Genomic DNA, 15678 nt, shown 5'->3' on the forward strand with positions numbered 1-15678 from the left:
TGCTCAAAAATATTTTTTCTATTTAAAACTTGACTCTTCTGTAGTTACATCGTGTACTAAGACCGGCATAAAATTAAAAGTTGAGATTTTTTAGGCAGATATGGCTAGGAACTATACTGCTATTGTGGCGTAATAATCAAGGACTTTGCTGCCGTAACATGGCTGCAGCTGGCACAATGGCCGAAAGTAGTCCCCTTGGTAACTTTTAATTTTCAGGCAATTTTCCGTCGGTCTTAGTTCACACTGTAACTACAGATGAGTCAAGTTTTAAATAGGAAACATATCGAAACTCTTTGGTAATTTTTGAGTGCGATGCTAACGGTCTAATCAGATTTAATGGATTATGCTAAGCTATGCTAAAAGTGATACCCGCCAGACACGGTGTTCGACTGAATGGACTCCAAAACTGTAAAAATCCAATGTTTCACTCTAGGGGAGCTGGAAAATGAGCATATTATCAAAAAATGTGGAGTGTCCCTTTAAAATAAAAGGTTAAATTAACTTTCAAAACCAAATTGTTTTAACTTCAAGCTGCATTTTATTTTACAGTGCATTGTAGTGGAAAACTGCATGTAAAAAAAACGAGCAATCCCAGAATGCATTGTGATATTTTTGCACTCTAAATAATGTAATTTTCAACCCAGCGTTGGATCAGTTGTAATTAAACCTATACTGGGTTGTTTTAACCCATTGTTAAATCAAATATAAGCATTGGTTGGGTTTGTCTGTTTTAGGCTAATGAGAGTATTGCATTGTTAGCTTAGCAACATGCTAAACTCCACCTGAAATCAATACAGTATAAAGTTGAGCTGTTTGCATGCTGTGTTGTGTTGCTTTCTATATATTGTCACTTAAAAGGTTACATGAAATTGCCCGTGGGGTAGTACACTAAATTTTGAAACAAAGCTTCCCAGACAGCAGACGACTCTTGGCCGGATCCGCGTCGAAGTCACCAGCTTCGGTGCTAATCCAGTGTGGATCTGGCCCGGGGTCGTCTGCTGTCTCGGTTGTGTATAACAACTATTCAAGATAGCAAATCAAGATGATAGCGTCTGTGCATGTGCCAAAATGTAAATGAGAAAAACGAAACAAAAAAAAAAAAAATGTAAAAAGCATACACTTGACACAAATGGAGTCACCATAATAAACCAAAATGGTGAACGGGCTGAGGATGCGAACTGTGGCTAGAATTAAACATACAATACCCCACACTTAGAGTTCTCCAGGTGTGGATTTCTCTAGCAGACGCAGCGCAGAGGAGAGGAATAAAGACAAGGTGTGAGTCTACAGGTTATTACACACACATACACTATCACCTTCAGACCATCAGTTTATAAAATATTGTATTATCTTTCCTGTGGTTGGCCAAACAGTCAGTAAATATATACTGCGCTGCATGCAACTCATTTGAACTCATTTATACTGAAGCTGAAATGGAGAAGCTTGAATGAGCAGGTGAATGTTGTGATGGAAATGTTACGATGTCCCGATGTGTGTCAGAGAAACGCTTCAGTAAATCACATTCTGTGTAATGCTTTATGAACTTGCACTGTAAAACGAAGGTAAATAAATCAGCTCATAACGTAAGATATGGGTTAAAACATTCCTATCGAAACGTGTCAAGCGAATAGATTCGCCAGTTTCAAAATGAATCGAACATTACCATGTGAGGCGAGTTTTAAAGTGTGCACATTTATAGATAGACTGTAATGGAGTGAATCTGAGGAAAACTGCCAACATGCTCATATCCTATTTCTGTCCGAATTTAAAATAAATAAGATATCTTTTTCTCAAAGATTATGACAAGAATTTTTCCATTATTATCTTGTACGTTTAAAGGTGCAGTGTGTAAATTTTAGCAGCATCTAGTGGTGAGGTTGCGAATTGCAACCAACGCTCAGTCCACCATTCACCGAAATGCATAGAGAAGCTACGGTAGCCGCCACAGGACAAACATGTCATAGTCGGAGACAATTTGTTTGTCCGCTAAAGCTGTTGTAGAAACCTGGCGGCACAAAATGGCGACTTCCATGTAAGGGGACCCGCGGTGTATGCAGATAAAAACATCTCACTTTAAGGAAAATAAAAACATAACGGTTCATTATGAAAGGTCTTTATACACCACTGATAATATAGTTTTGTATATTATATTGCATTTCTGTCAAGAGATCATTCAAAAAGTTACACTCTGCACCTTTAAAGGGATAGTTCGGCCAAAAATGATATTAAACCCATGATTTACTCACCCCCAAGCTGTCCGAGTTGCATATGTCCATCGTTTTTCAGACAAACACATTTTTGGATATTTTATAAAATGTTTTAGATCTTTCAGTTGATTAAATGTAATGTTACGGGGTCCACCCATAGTCCACGACCTTCAAGTCCAAAAAAAGTGCATCCATCCTTCACAAATTAAATCCAAACGGCTCCAGGATCAGTGTTGGGCAAGTTACTTCCAAAGTGTAATACATTATATATTACAAATTACTGTCATTTGAAATTAAATATTAAAATACTACGATTCCAGCCTAATGTGCACAGAGACAAATATAAGTAATCCATACTTATATTTCTCCAAAAAGTAGTCAAACTTACTTTATTAAATTAATTAACTATTTTTTTTTTTACTTTAATGACAACACGTGTGCATCTGATAAAACAGTCTATGTGACTCCTGAGATTTAAGGCTGAAGTATTTTTACACGTACGCAATGCTAAAAAAGTAGTATGAACGCAAATTTAGTCATCAAAATATTACAGGAGTATGTTGGCCAGTAGAGGCACTGCATTTTTTCGCAATGCGCAGGCATCAAACATCTATGCATGCGTACGAGTCAAATAAACTATGCTTTGCAAGGTTGTGCGTTTGACCGTGCGCGTACGCTCACATACACGTTAAAAATGAAGTATACTTTAGGTTTGAATGTAAATATGCCCTTTTGTACATAACATGAATGGAAAAGAGCACATTTGAATTCATCAATGTTGTATGCTGTATGTCAAGGTGTCCATATAAAACAGCAACACAATCAAATGTCCTGTGGAAGACGAAGAGTGCTAAACGCCACAATTCCAACTTTTAAGAAATATATGAGACATACATTATTAATCTGAATCTATCCCAGGCTTGGTCAAAGATGCCTGAGGGGACTTTTTATTACTAAGAAGTAAAACATCAATTTGCCATTAGAGTCAGCCTGTCCACTCAATTCATCCTTGTATTATTAAGTCCATCTTTCTTTCCTTTAAAAATATATGTTTTACACAAGCACTAACAGGTGAAAAAGCATAGCGTAAGAGCCTCCAAGCATTTTCAGCCATACAAATAATTAATGGCGACGTAAAGGTAAAACGCTGACATTCATGAGACTTCATCGTCTGACTTAACAAGTAAAATATGAATGATCAAAGAAAGTTAAAAGATTTGAAGTGTTGTACAGTAACTAGGATGAAAAACTACAATCATCGCAACTTGTATCCATGTTAAAGTGGAACGTGCCAATATTTTGGTCTTTGAGGTAAAGCATTTGTATGTTGTTTTTTATGTGCAAGATCTGGCAATATACATACGTACGTAAGCTCTCGTACCGCTGTGATTTTCTGCACCACACATACTGCAGACTTTTTCCTCTTCTAAGCATTTTTTTTCCATAAGAGAGACCTGTCATGTCCATGATGCACGTTTAAATAATTCAACAACTAGTTGTTCAGGGGTGCGTTTCCCGAAAGCAACTATGGTCGCAAGTTCCGTCGTTACCAATAGAGTTCAATGGTAACAACGACCATAGTTAGCTAACAATGCTTTTGGGAAACGCACCCTAGTTCGGTTCTGTACACACTATGCAGAGTTTCTGTAAATGCGATTGTCACTACATTTTTTTGCAGGAGTTAATTCGTTGTAGAATGTAGTTGTCAGTCTCGAAAATTACTGAACCGTGTTTGTACAGAACAGGATTAAAGCGATAGTTTGACAAAAAAATTACTCACCCTCGAGCCATCCCAGTTACATATGTCCATCCTTTTTTTATACCAACACATATTCAGATATTTTTGAAAATGTCCTAGCTTGTCCAACCTTTATAAAGTATGACCTTTATAAAGTATTGGGATCTGTCTGCTTCAAGCCCAATGAATGTGCATCCATCATTCGCAAAATTAATCCACACGGCTCCAGGGGATAAATAAAGGCCTTTTGGGGGTAATCGATGCGATTTTGTTAGATAAATGTTCACATTTAAAATTGCGTAGCTCTGCATAGCCTGACATGTACCTCGCCAAAATTGTAACAATGGGTTCGTTTTACACGGACCTCAAGCCTTGTAATTGGTCCGCTAAATCCCCTCCCGTCAGGTCAAAAATTTCCACTTGGGATGGTAAGAACAAAGATGGGCCAAGTTGAGGAGTAATTTAAGGCTGTTGCACTGCTACCGTGGATACATGTGTGGATCCTGCCTACTAGGGGTCTGCATGTGTACTTGCATGTCGACGCAGATGATGACAAAGAAGTATCCGGCGGCGAAGCTACGCCATAGTGCTGCGTTCACACCACACGCGGTAGAGGCGGCAAAAACTCGCTATTCGCGCATAGTAGTTGGACACTTGAACATTTGAGTTTACTCGCTTCATTCGCACGTGAAATTCTAGTCATTTGAGACATTCACATGGGAGGAGCTTCTGCGACTCCGTGAGACTCCGCTCGCTTCCTGTTACTTCACTACTACAGCAAGGTCCTGATTGGTTAACGCGGCGAAAATCCGCCGAAGTTCAGATTTTTCAACTTGCGCGTTTTCCGCGGCAATCCACACTGCGTCTTCCGCGCGTTTCACACCGCAGGATGCCTAATTGCGTCTTGCATTGACTTAACATGTAAATCGCGCGTGCTTGCCGCCTCTACCGCGTCTGGTGTGAACCCTACATAGGACCTATGCAAAACTATAATGAGCCCTTCACAAGCTTCCAGTAACGCCACCATCTTAGACTCCTCTGCATTCAGGAGAGAGTATCAGCGTATTGTACGCACTTCGTAGTGACGAATGATGAATGCGGAGGGTTGTTTTTTTTAAGTTTAAGTCACATACAAAGAATTTAAATTGAGTTTTGCTCCCTGCTTTGTGACTCTGCCCTCCACATTCGAGTGGTGTATATAAAAATATTTGAATAAGGGTTCGTATGAAAAAAGATCGGCATATGTAACCCAGAGGTCATTTTCATTTTTGGCTGAGCCTTGGCCTTTTTTATTGGCCTTTAAGCCATTAAGGGGTACAACCGAGTGACAACCGAGTTTAGCTGCAGTGTGTACTCGCCCTATGATTCCCACACACAATGCAAGAGAAAAATGAAGGTGAAAAAAGCACAAGCTATTATTTCAGTATCAGAGCTGAGCCTGCTTCAAGTTTCTGTCTTATAAAAACCAGACGTGCCCCGGTGCCACAGACTGTGAAAGATAAACACCCACCACGGCTATTCATAGCTAACCTTTTGATTCCTGTTCCTTTAATAGCGAGATCTATCATTAAGTTTCAATTCATGCTGTTCAAGACAGTAACGCATTAACAATGGCGCTGTCAAGCTCTCCTTTACAATTCATAGTAATTAGAGCTTATTGATTTAACCGCTATTGTATTTCCAGGCCTTTCTCTCATGGTCAGTGCACCTTGTACTTTAACTAACGTCTGGGTTATCACCTTGCCTCCGTGAGGAATCGTGAGCTTAAGAACCAAAAAAACCCTGTTAACTTAACCACTGGAGTAAAACATTAACAATGCTAATTATACTCAAAACAATACAGTAACAGTTAGTCAAAGCTTGATTCACTGCAAATGTGAGATTATTTACTACTGTTTGAATTAACACGATCCAAATTGTTTTGGTACCTTGGTACAGTTACACCAAGAGTTCGCATTAACCAAATATTTTCCGTCTTTGTGATAAAAAACTGCTTCATGTGTTGTTGAACATGTAAAGTGATGCATTGTTCTTCTGTTCTCTTAATAAGTAATTCTAACTTATATCCTCATCTTGTAAGTTCATGATTGAAAATGAAAATGTTAAACTTGAAAACAAAAGCTATTAAATGTATTACTTTCATTAAAATATGAAGAATAAAATGGGGGGTGATAATTAATTATGAGTGGGTTTTTACTACCCCGTCTGTCGAAATAAGTCTAGCGCAACCTCTAGTTACAACCAAATCTGGGGAATTAACTATAAACCCAACCTGTTGGACAGCCATATACAGACACTGCAATAAAAAAACAAAAACTATGTTGTAAATGGTGGCACAGATTGTGTGGGGAGATATTATGGCCAGAGGTGAGATTTTGTAAGAAAGGATGGCATGAAGGGTGTGCTGTTGACTCAATAAAGAAAAAAAGGAGGAAGAAAGAGATGTATTAAGAGGGGAGGGGGCGATTAAGTTGACAGAAAGTGATGTAATGAACAAAAGCCAGTGTGCATGTTTCACCAAGAAATACAAAAGCAGAGTATGTCAATAGCAATGCTAACACCCTCAAACCATTACGAAATAATTTACCTTTCAATAAAATAAAAATATATTCAACACTGAAAAAATTATTCATTCAATTTACTCATTTTTTTTAAGGTAAGTGGTTGCAATCAATTTATTTAAGCTACATTTAAACAAAAGTTTTTTATTTTATTTGATTTTTTCAAATTATTTTGTTTAAATGTAGCTTAAATCAATTGATTGCAACCACTTACCTTTAAAAAAAAAATATTGAATGAATATTTTTTTCAGTGAATAAAAAATATGTCATGTGTAGGGCTGCAAGATAAATAGGCAATATAGCAAATGTGCATAATTGTATTGTAATTTCATTAGATTTTTATCGTATTGTATATCAGATTATGTGTGAGCCTGGACCACCAAACCAGTCTTAAGTCGCACATGTATATTTGTAGCAATAGCCAAAATGGGTTAAAATAATAAATTTTGCTTTAATACCAAGAATCATTAGAATATTAAAGGGACATTCCACATATACATTTTTTAAATAGGCTCATTTTCCAGTTAAACATTTGATTTTTACCGTTTTGGAATCCATTCAGCCGATCTCTGGGTCTGGCGGTACCACTTTTAGCATAGCTTAACATAATCCATTGAATCTGATTAGACCATTTAGCATCGCACTCAAAAATGACCAGAGTTTCAATATTTTTCCTATAATATTGAGATTATGATATTACAATGATATTACGCAGCGCCTGAACGTAGTCCCCTGCTATTGAAATATACTAAAGAGAATATTTTTGGCTGCTGCGTAATATTATTGCTGGAGATCAGCTGGATGAATTCCAAAACGGTAAAACTTAGATGTTTAACTCTAGAGGAGCTGGAAAATGAGAATATTTTCAAAAAAAGTACAGTGTCCCTTTAAAGGATTACTCCACTTTCATTAAAAATCTCGATAATTTACTCACCCCCTTGTCATCCAAGATGTAATTTTTTATGCGGCTTCAAAGGGCTCTAAACGATCCCAAACGGTCTTAACTAGCAAAACAATCGTCATTTTCGCAAAAAAGTACTTTTAAACCACAGCTTTTTGCCTTGCACTAGCCGATGCACCAGCGTGACCTTACGTATTACGTAATCACGCCAAAAGGTCAAGCATGATGTATGCGAAACTACTGCTCCAGTGTTTACAAGTGTGGAGAAAGAGGACCATTTCAATGCTGTTGTATGTGGAATGACACGAATTAATGTCTTTGTGTCTGTTTATTGTTTAAAAGATCCCCAAGTGTTTTTCACATATATAACGTGCAGCCTTTCGTCGTGATTGCGTAATACGTAAGGCCGCGCTGATGGTGCATCACACGGCTAGTGCAGAGGTGGAAAGTAACGAATTACATTTACTCACGTTACTGTAATTGAGTAGTTTTTTTTTTTTTGTAATTTTACTTTTTTGAGTAATTTTTTAAATCTGTACTTTTGCTTTTACTCAAAGTATTGTACTTCGTTACATTTTAAATCATATCCGTAACTGAGTAAAATATATATTTAGTTGTGGTTTAGTGCATTATTTCTGTTTTTTTTTTTTTGCGAAAATGACAAGGATTTCACTAGATAAGACCCTTCTGCCTCGGTTGGGATTGTATAGAGCCTTTTGAAGCTGCATTAAAAGTGCAAATCCACTAAATAGTCCACTTTGTAGATAAAAATCCTGGAAAGTTTTCCTTCATTTCTTTTTGACTGAAGAAAGAAAGACATTAACATCTTGGATGACATGGTGGTGAGTAAATAATCGGGAAGTGAAGTAATATTTAAGTAAAAATTATGTTTCATGAAGAAATGTAGTGCATTTCCTACTTTAAATAAATCAAAACTTTATTTTTGTGAATGCAGGGACTTCATTTGGAAAACTTTTAAAGGCGATTTTCTCAATATTTAGATTTTTAGCACCCACAGATTCCAGATATTCAAATTCGGCCAACAGCTTGTCCTATCCTAACGAGCCATAAATCAATGGAAAGCTTATTTATTTAAATTTTAGATGAAAATTACCCTTATGTCTGGTTTTGTGGTCCATGGTCACATTAAACAAGTGATTGTTTATCGCTTTTTTTTCAATACCATGCAGCCCTAATCTTGTCTATACTGTACTATACATACATTTCTTAATATTTAAATTGAGTAATATTTAGCTAGAATTTTGTGTGCGTGTGATAAAGAGACCCATACCTGCGTTTAAAGGTGAGAAGGACACCCAGGAGAATGATGACGAACATGAGAATTCCCGCAACAACCCCCGCCATCTTCACCGTGCTATCCACCTGCTTTTCCGGCTCTGTGTCATTGGAATTCTGGGTAGATGCACCTTTAAAGCAACAAGTACATCACAAACAAGAGAGAGGAGCTTTTAACTAAGACGAGAGCTGCCGAGATGCGCTCTACGCTGACAGGACAAATAGAAACGGCAACAAGCAATAACATCACACATCACTCCCCACTTTAAAGTCTCATCCAAACACACACACACACACAAGCACACAATTAAAATTCAAAGCAATTAAATGCATTAAAGTACAGACAAAACAAATGCACAAGTGACATTGATAATTACTATGTGTGAGTCTATGGCAAAGGGGAATCATTTACTGAATGATATTAATTAACAGGCAACAGACAGACAGACAAAAAGACCTAAAGGAGCTTTCAAATATCGGATCACTATGGTGAAATGAAACACTTTGGGCCTATGGATTTCGGGTTAGAAGGTGCTCTCGTGAGGATGCAAGCAAACGAAAAGACGCAGGCAAAATATGAAAACAAATATGACTAGCCAAACAAGGATTTGATAAAGGATGATGTTTGAAAACCATGCAGGGCATTTGTGAAAGCGTGTGTATGCACGAGTGCTGCATGCATGCGTAACTCGCAGGAGATACTGATAGTCTATTGTTATTATAATGGTGTTTGTGTGAAATCCGTACAACCGTGCGTGACTTTTAGATAGCGCATCTCAGCACCAAAGAGCTCATCTGCCCTCATCAGGCGTGTAATTCTACTGTGAAATTGCCATTATTTCAGCTGGCGCCGCTGATGCCATAATTCACAGCTGAAGATTGTGATCATCAGGTTGACTTTTTTATATCAATTTTTAAAAGCCAAACTAAAGTGAAACACATTCCGCTGCATAATAATCTACATAAATCCTGATATTACAAAGAAAATGAAAGGCTGCATGGCACTAAAGAGACAGATATAAATGGATCCATAAAGTACATACAGATGCACAAATCTCAGGAAAACGTGCAGTCGCCTCCTCCAATGATTTAACAATTGTGTTGCATTTATATTTCATTCTCTTTCAACTTGTGCTTCTGCCAATGACAAACCATTGACAATCAGTAACGCATTAACACATCAATCTCTGTTTACAAGTGGGTGGCATGTAACGATTTATTTATTTTTACTTTTCCACCAGAACGCAAGGTACTCGGTGAGCGTTAGAAGATTAAAAATATCACCAATATGACATATTTGAACAAAACTCACAATCGACTAAATTAAACTTTGTTGTCAGGGGTGGGATTCTTGTAAGGGACGACCTCCAAAAACTGGCGCCGGCCAGTGCCTTATCCTCGTTATTTGGACAAAAGCGTCTGCTAAATGCAAATTTTTTTCCACCCCCCTAACCTCATATTAACACGCTAAAGACCTGTTTACACCTGGCACAAGTGGATGAGAGAGACATTCACGTTTACACCTGGTGTTTTAATTCATCTCTTTTGTCCACTTTCGACCACTTCTGTCCTGATTACTGAGGGGGACGTCTTTGGGCAAGTCCCATCTGCTTTCATTTAAACGAGAGCAGGAGAAATGACAGGGTAAGAGAAATAAGGAACGCAGCACAAAATCAACAAAATGTTGCATTTTTGTGCGATCCTGCATTATTTCTCATTTCATCGCAAAATTTAAACATATTTCATAATAATAAATACAAGTCTGTGTCATGACCGAGGGGCAACCTACTGCTCTCTCTCTGATGAAGCCAATACGGAAGTGATTTAAACTGCAATTCATCGACTGGCCACTAGAGCCTGGCTCCAAAAGTGAGTGGATTCCCATAGAGCCCCGTGTTAAAAGGCTGATCTTTAATTAATAAAAAAAAGATATTAAGCCTTAAAGTTCGGCATAATTAAGGGCGTGACCACTTGAGTGACGGTTGAACAGCCACTGCTGTCACTACAGTCGAGCTAGGGGGGCGAGGTTTTAGCAACCAGCCACCTCAGCTTCACCCACGTCCCGCTTCTTTACCCATTTTCTGATATCCGCGAGTGATGCGCAATGACGCCGTCTACTTTTGGTTTCAAAAACGATCTTTAGAAACCTATGGGTGACGTCACTGACACTACTTCCATCTTCTTTAAATTCTATGGTCATGATACGGGGTAAACAACTTTGTGAACATTTTTGGCTTTATTTTACTAACTCGCATCTACTTCTAGCATGCACCCCGTTATATAGGCTAGCAATTGCACGCCATAGTTAGTCTTGTGAACTACCCAACCTGTTTTATTCGAACATGCAAAACGCTCTGTAATTCGAAATTTTTATCAGTCTTTAGACAGACCGTGAACACAAAATAGCAACGGACCGTTTTAAAGCCAGGGTGCATGATCTCTGAAAGTCAATGTTGACATTTGAAATCACCTAAACAAACATTCCCCTACCCCATTAAAATCTGGACCGCCTTTTGATAGACCCGCCCCACACAAACGCCACCCAGGCAATGATGTCGGTTAGTAGACACGCCCCATACTGCTGATTGGATACAAGTGTGTTTTGGTAGTCAGCTCGAATCTCTTTTTCAAAGTGTTTTTTTTTTAAATCACGCACACGGAAGCATCAGCTTGTACGGAAAAAGCCGAAATGGTCTTGGGTTTTAGACCCGCAGTCCGCCTGTGCCTATTGATTTCCGACCCGCATCTGCACCACAAATGACACATTAAAATGATTCCACCCGTAAAACTAAATGGGGTACCCGCCCACATGCAGGACTCTGGCACGCGTGTGCAGGTCCTTTCTTCTTTCAAGCTTTGCACTTGAACCCTTACATACACAGGTCAAAATGTCCATCAGCAAAAATAGGTACACAAAGACCTATTTATTTTTGAATGTGTAGTTATTGGATCCAGGAATTACTGTATAGGTTTTTAAAGTGACAGCTGTCAGTGTTTATCAAAAAACAAACAGTTCCTCATTAAAGTTTGTTTGTATGTTGACTTCATACTTATTTGTCCTATTTTCATATTGATTTTTTTCCTGCACATTTCTAGAAATTACCGCTACAAAATCAGTCATTTTGATTTCAAAAATCACCAAAAAAAGTAATGAAATCCTGGTGGGATTGTTTCAGTATCATCCAATTGTGATCCGATCAACCAAAATGCATCTTAAAGGTGGGGTGCACGATCTCTAAAAGCCAATGTTGATGTTGACATTTGAAATCACCTAAACAAACACGCCCCTACGCCAATAGAATCTGGACCTTCTTTTGATAGACCCGCCCCACACATACGTAACCCAGGCAACAATGTCGGTAAGTAGACACGCCCCTTACTGCTTGCTTACTGCTTAAAAATCATGCACCCCGCCTTTAATACCAGGTGTAAACAATGTTTCGTGTTTTTTTGGTAGTAAATAACGGAAATGAGTCTGCACATTACAAGTTAACTTTGTAATTCAGTTATCAGCATCAACAAAGTCTGAGAACTTCCACCAACTGACTGATGTTTGCTATAGGGACGTCTCTGCAACCCCAAGTAACCCAAAATGATACAGAACATCTCTCTGTGAGAAGACTTTGAAAATGATCATAACTCTTGCTTCTCTTTGACCTTTGAAAGAAAACCCAGTCGATCTGTTCTTACATTTCCTCTCTTTTCGTTTCCCCGTCAGTGATTTTTTTTCACTCAAAGGCATTTTAGCTCAATCTTAAGCTGTCAGTAAGGGGACGTTTGAGACGTTGATGGTATATGTGGACGGGCTATGTGCTGTTCTTTGGTTCTAACAATCTGGTAACTGAACTCTATATCCTCAGATTGGACGGATCTGATTGGGTTCAACAGTTCATGATTCACATACACACACCGACACACACAAACTGGCTGTTCAATTTATTTCCGAAGTCCAACACTATCTTTCCAACATAACAACATTTTCAATATCCTGCCGAATGATTGGCTCATTTTCCCAACTTTATAACACTGCGAAATCAGTTTTTGTCTTCGCTTTCCCAACAGGGGCATAGAGGGACAACAAACAGTACAGTAAAGAGACTTGTATTTTAAATCCATTACTGTTTTTTGTGTATGCTATGTGTCTTCAATTGCTTCAGTACCCCCCATCTAAACCAAGTTGGCAAATGTTGGGAACTAAAAGGCAGTGCTCTTTAAGATATCTGCCTTTTTCATAAACCGTGGGACGTTATGTAAAATAACGAAGAAAAGGCAAACATAATCCGCCCCCCAAATAAAAAACCACTGTTATACATCACCCATGAGCCACATTTTCCTGCTCAATAAAAAAAAATGAATATGCAAGCCATTTTGCGGGCCAAAATTAAGTATCAAGAAAGAATTATTAATAAAGCCTGTATTATTAAAACTTAATCCCTATCATATATAAGTGGGAGTTTTAATTGGCGTCACTCTGCAAGACTCTCGGGGGTGTGTATCAGATTTTATTTAAAGCAAATCTGTGGGCCGAGAGATTACACAGGGGTTTATGAGGGCGAATCTTGGCGCTGGCATTTGTGGAAGAGACAGATACCAATATTGTTTGCCAGTCGATAGGATTATAGCTGCAATCTAACAGGATTATAATCTTTAATGGACTTGGATTAAGATTAAAGGGACGACCACAGTGCACTTTTCGTTCCAATGACTTCCATTCAAATGCATGCAAATGCGTCAGATATGGTCTTACGATATTTCACAATATCAAAAGTTTAAGTCTGGTGAATGCGTATCACATAAAGACGTGACCAGTAGAAAATCGGTACTGTACATCACAGCGTGACCTTTCTCTACTATGTTCCACTTATACTTAACAAAAAGGATAAATAAGATAAATGTGTCTAAAAACTTTCATGGCTACTGTACTGTAGACTCACTTTCACTGCTGAAAATAGTATTATAGTTGAAATAACCACATGCCAAACCATGTATGAAAATGTAACACGACGACAGCTGTAATCTCTGTAATCAGTTCATTAAGCATTATAACAGTCCACTACCTTTCTAAGAGATGACTAGACCTTATCTACCATACAATATGTCCAACAAGAACCTGTAGAGCCATTTTAGTGCAAGCTATTTGTTATTTCAGTCAGCGCAATAATATTATTTTACTTGATCACAGAGATGACACAGGTCTGACCATACTGCATTGCGAGTGTAGATATATCTGTGTATGTATGCATGGCCTAAAACTAACTTTATGCCACAGAATGGCCGGTAACTTGAGAAAATAATACGGCTTATAATAAATAATATTTTTACTGGCTTTCAAACTACATCTACACATGCCACAGGTCCTTGAAATCCTTCAAAGTTTGTGAATCTGGGGGGAAAATTCAAGGCCCTGGAAAGTTTTTGAAAATATACATACATAGATACAGGTCATTGAAAGTGCTTGAATCTATTTTATGCAAGATGTTTTCTGGGGAAAAAAATCCATATTATTCCCTGTGTAGTGTAGGATAATATCATAAAAATTCTAGACTTTTTAAGCACACGTGCTAAACTGTTCACTTTAAATGCTTATATCTTCTGTATGCGAATGTTGATTCATACCAAAATGCATTTTGCGTAGTTGTGTTTGACATATGAAAATGTCTCAGGTTACGTATGTAACTGTTGTTCCCTGAGAAGGGAACGAGACGCTGTGTCTCCCTTGCCATACTTCCTGTGTCCCTGTAACGCCGTCTTTGGCTATATTTCAGATAGCGATATACTACATGGCTCCCGCGTCACCCTGTCTTTGTCGTTTAGCCTCACCATTGGTTGAACTTGATATACACATTCAGACGCACTTACCCCTGGAGGCGTCCCCAAAGTGTCACCGCAGTGAAGCAGCACGAGTTCCCTCGAAAGGGAACTGTAACAATGTATCTTTAACGGTAACACAATGTAACCTTGCTCTCACTTGAAATGTGTCCCCACATTCAGTCCTTGAATTTGAGGGTATTGGACCTGGAAAGTCCTTGAAAGGTCCTTGAATTTGAAGTTAACTAAGGTGTGGGAACCCTGTATGTGTTAACATTAACTAAATTAGTTAACCTGAACTGACAGTAAATAATACTTCTACATCATTTATTAATTTTAGTACAGTAACATTAACCTAAACATTTTCAACTTCAAACATTAGTTGATGCCCATAAACTAACTTGAACTAACATGAAGAATTGTATTTGTAGCAACTAACATTAACTAAGATAATAATTGCTGTGAAAATGTATCGTTCATTTTAAATTTATGCTGTTTGTAATCCATCATCATTGAACACCGAGCATTGTAATGTGTGTGCATCATATTTTATGTGAAGTTCGATTTCCCGCGACACTGTGTGGGCGGATCAGATTGTGACGTTGAAGTATCGTGAGAAAGATTAATAGGCACTGTTCTCGACTCGTTTTTGCAATACGTTGATGTCATAACCGTCATGTCTAAAATTCATAAAAAACATCACTGGCCGAATGACGATTGACACCGTTTCATATGTATATTCGCCAATGGCACCTGATGAGTGTTCATTTAGGCTTTGTATTTATTTATTTATGTATGTATGTAGATAGATAGACAGATATATCACCCATATGCACACACATACAGAACACACGCATACACACATACAAAGTTTAGGTTGTCGGGTTATAGTGTATGACTGGGGTCATGTCGGGTGAAGCGGTTACTGGCACATGTAAGGGGTGGAGCTGTAGGTAAGGTAACATACATGTATCTCTTTTATTTGCATATTTTGCTCAGAAACTTATTAAGCTCTCGGTCTAAAAATACATTTATGCATATCCAAAAATTATGCAAATAAAGCGTTTGGAACTAAATATGCAGCGCATTAAACACTGTATATTAACAATGATGGTTATATTTACATTGCCAACAAAATAACAAAGAAACCTGTACATTTTTTATACA

At 38.0% G+C, this 15678-nt stretch overlaps 1 protein-coding gene across 10 annotated transcripts in view; it reads right to left on the reverse strand.

Moving 5' to 3' along the window:
- The window catches only part of ptprt (protein tyrosine phosphatase receptor type T), a 320643-nt gene that overhangs the window by 86113 nt on the left and 218852 nt on the right, over positions 1-15678 (reverse strand). For 9 of the 10 annotated variants that reach the window (XM_065279615.1, XM_065279610.1, XM_065279613.1 and 6 more), the window contains 2 exons: positions 8699-8834; positions 1206-1238 (listed from right to left, as the gene is read on the reverse strand). In XM_065279615.1, the coding sequence (XP_065135687.1) occupies positions 1206-1238; positions 8699-8834 (169 nt within the window). The remainder of the gene's footprint in view (positions 1-1205; positions 1239-8698; positions 8835-15678) is intronic. The other variant, XM_065279609.1, reaches the window with a different exon arrangement.

The sequence above is a fragment of the Paramisgurnus dabryanus genome, chromosome 7, assembly GCF_030506205.2.
Source record: "Paramisgurnus dabryanus chromosome 7, PD_genome_1.1, whole genome shotgun sequence".
In the NCBI taxonomy this organism is placed as follows: Eukaryota; Metazoa; Chordata; class Actinopteri; order Cypriniformes; family Cobitidae; genus Paramisgurnus; species Paramisgurnus dabryanus.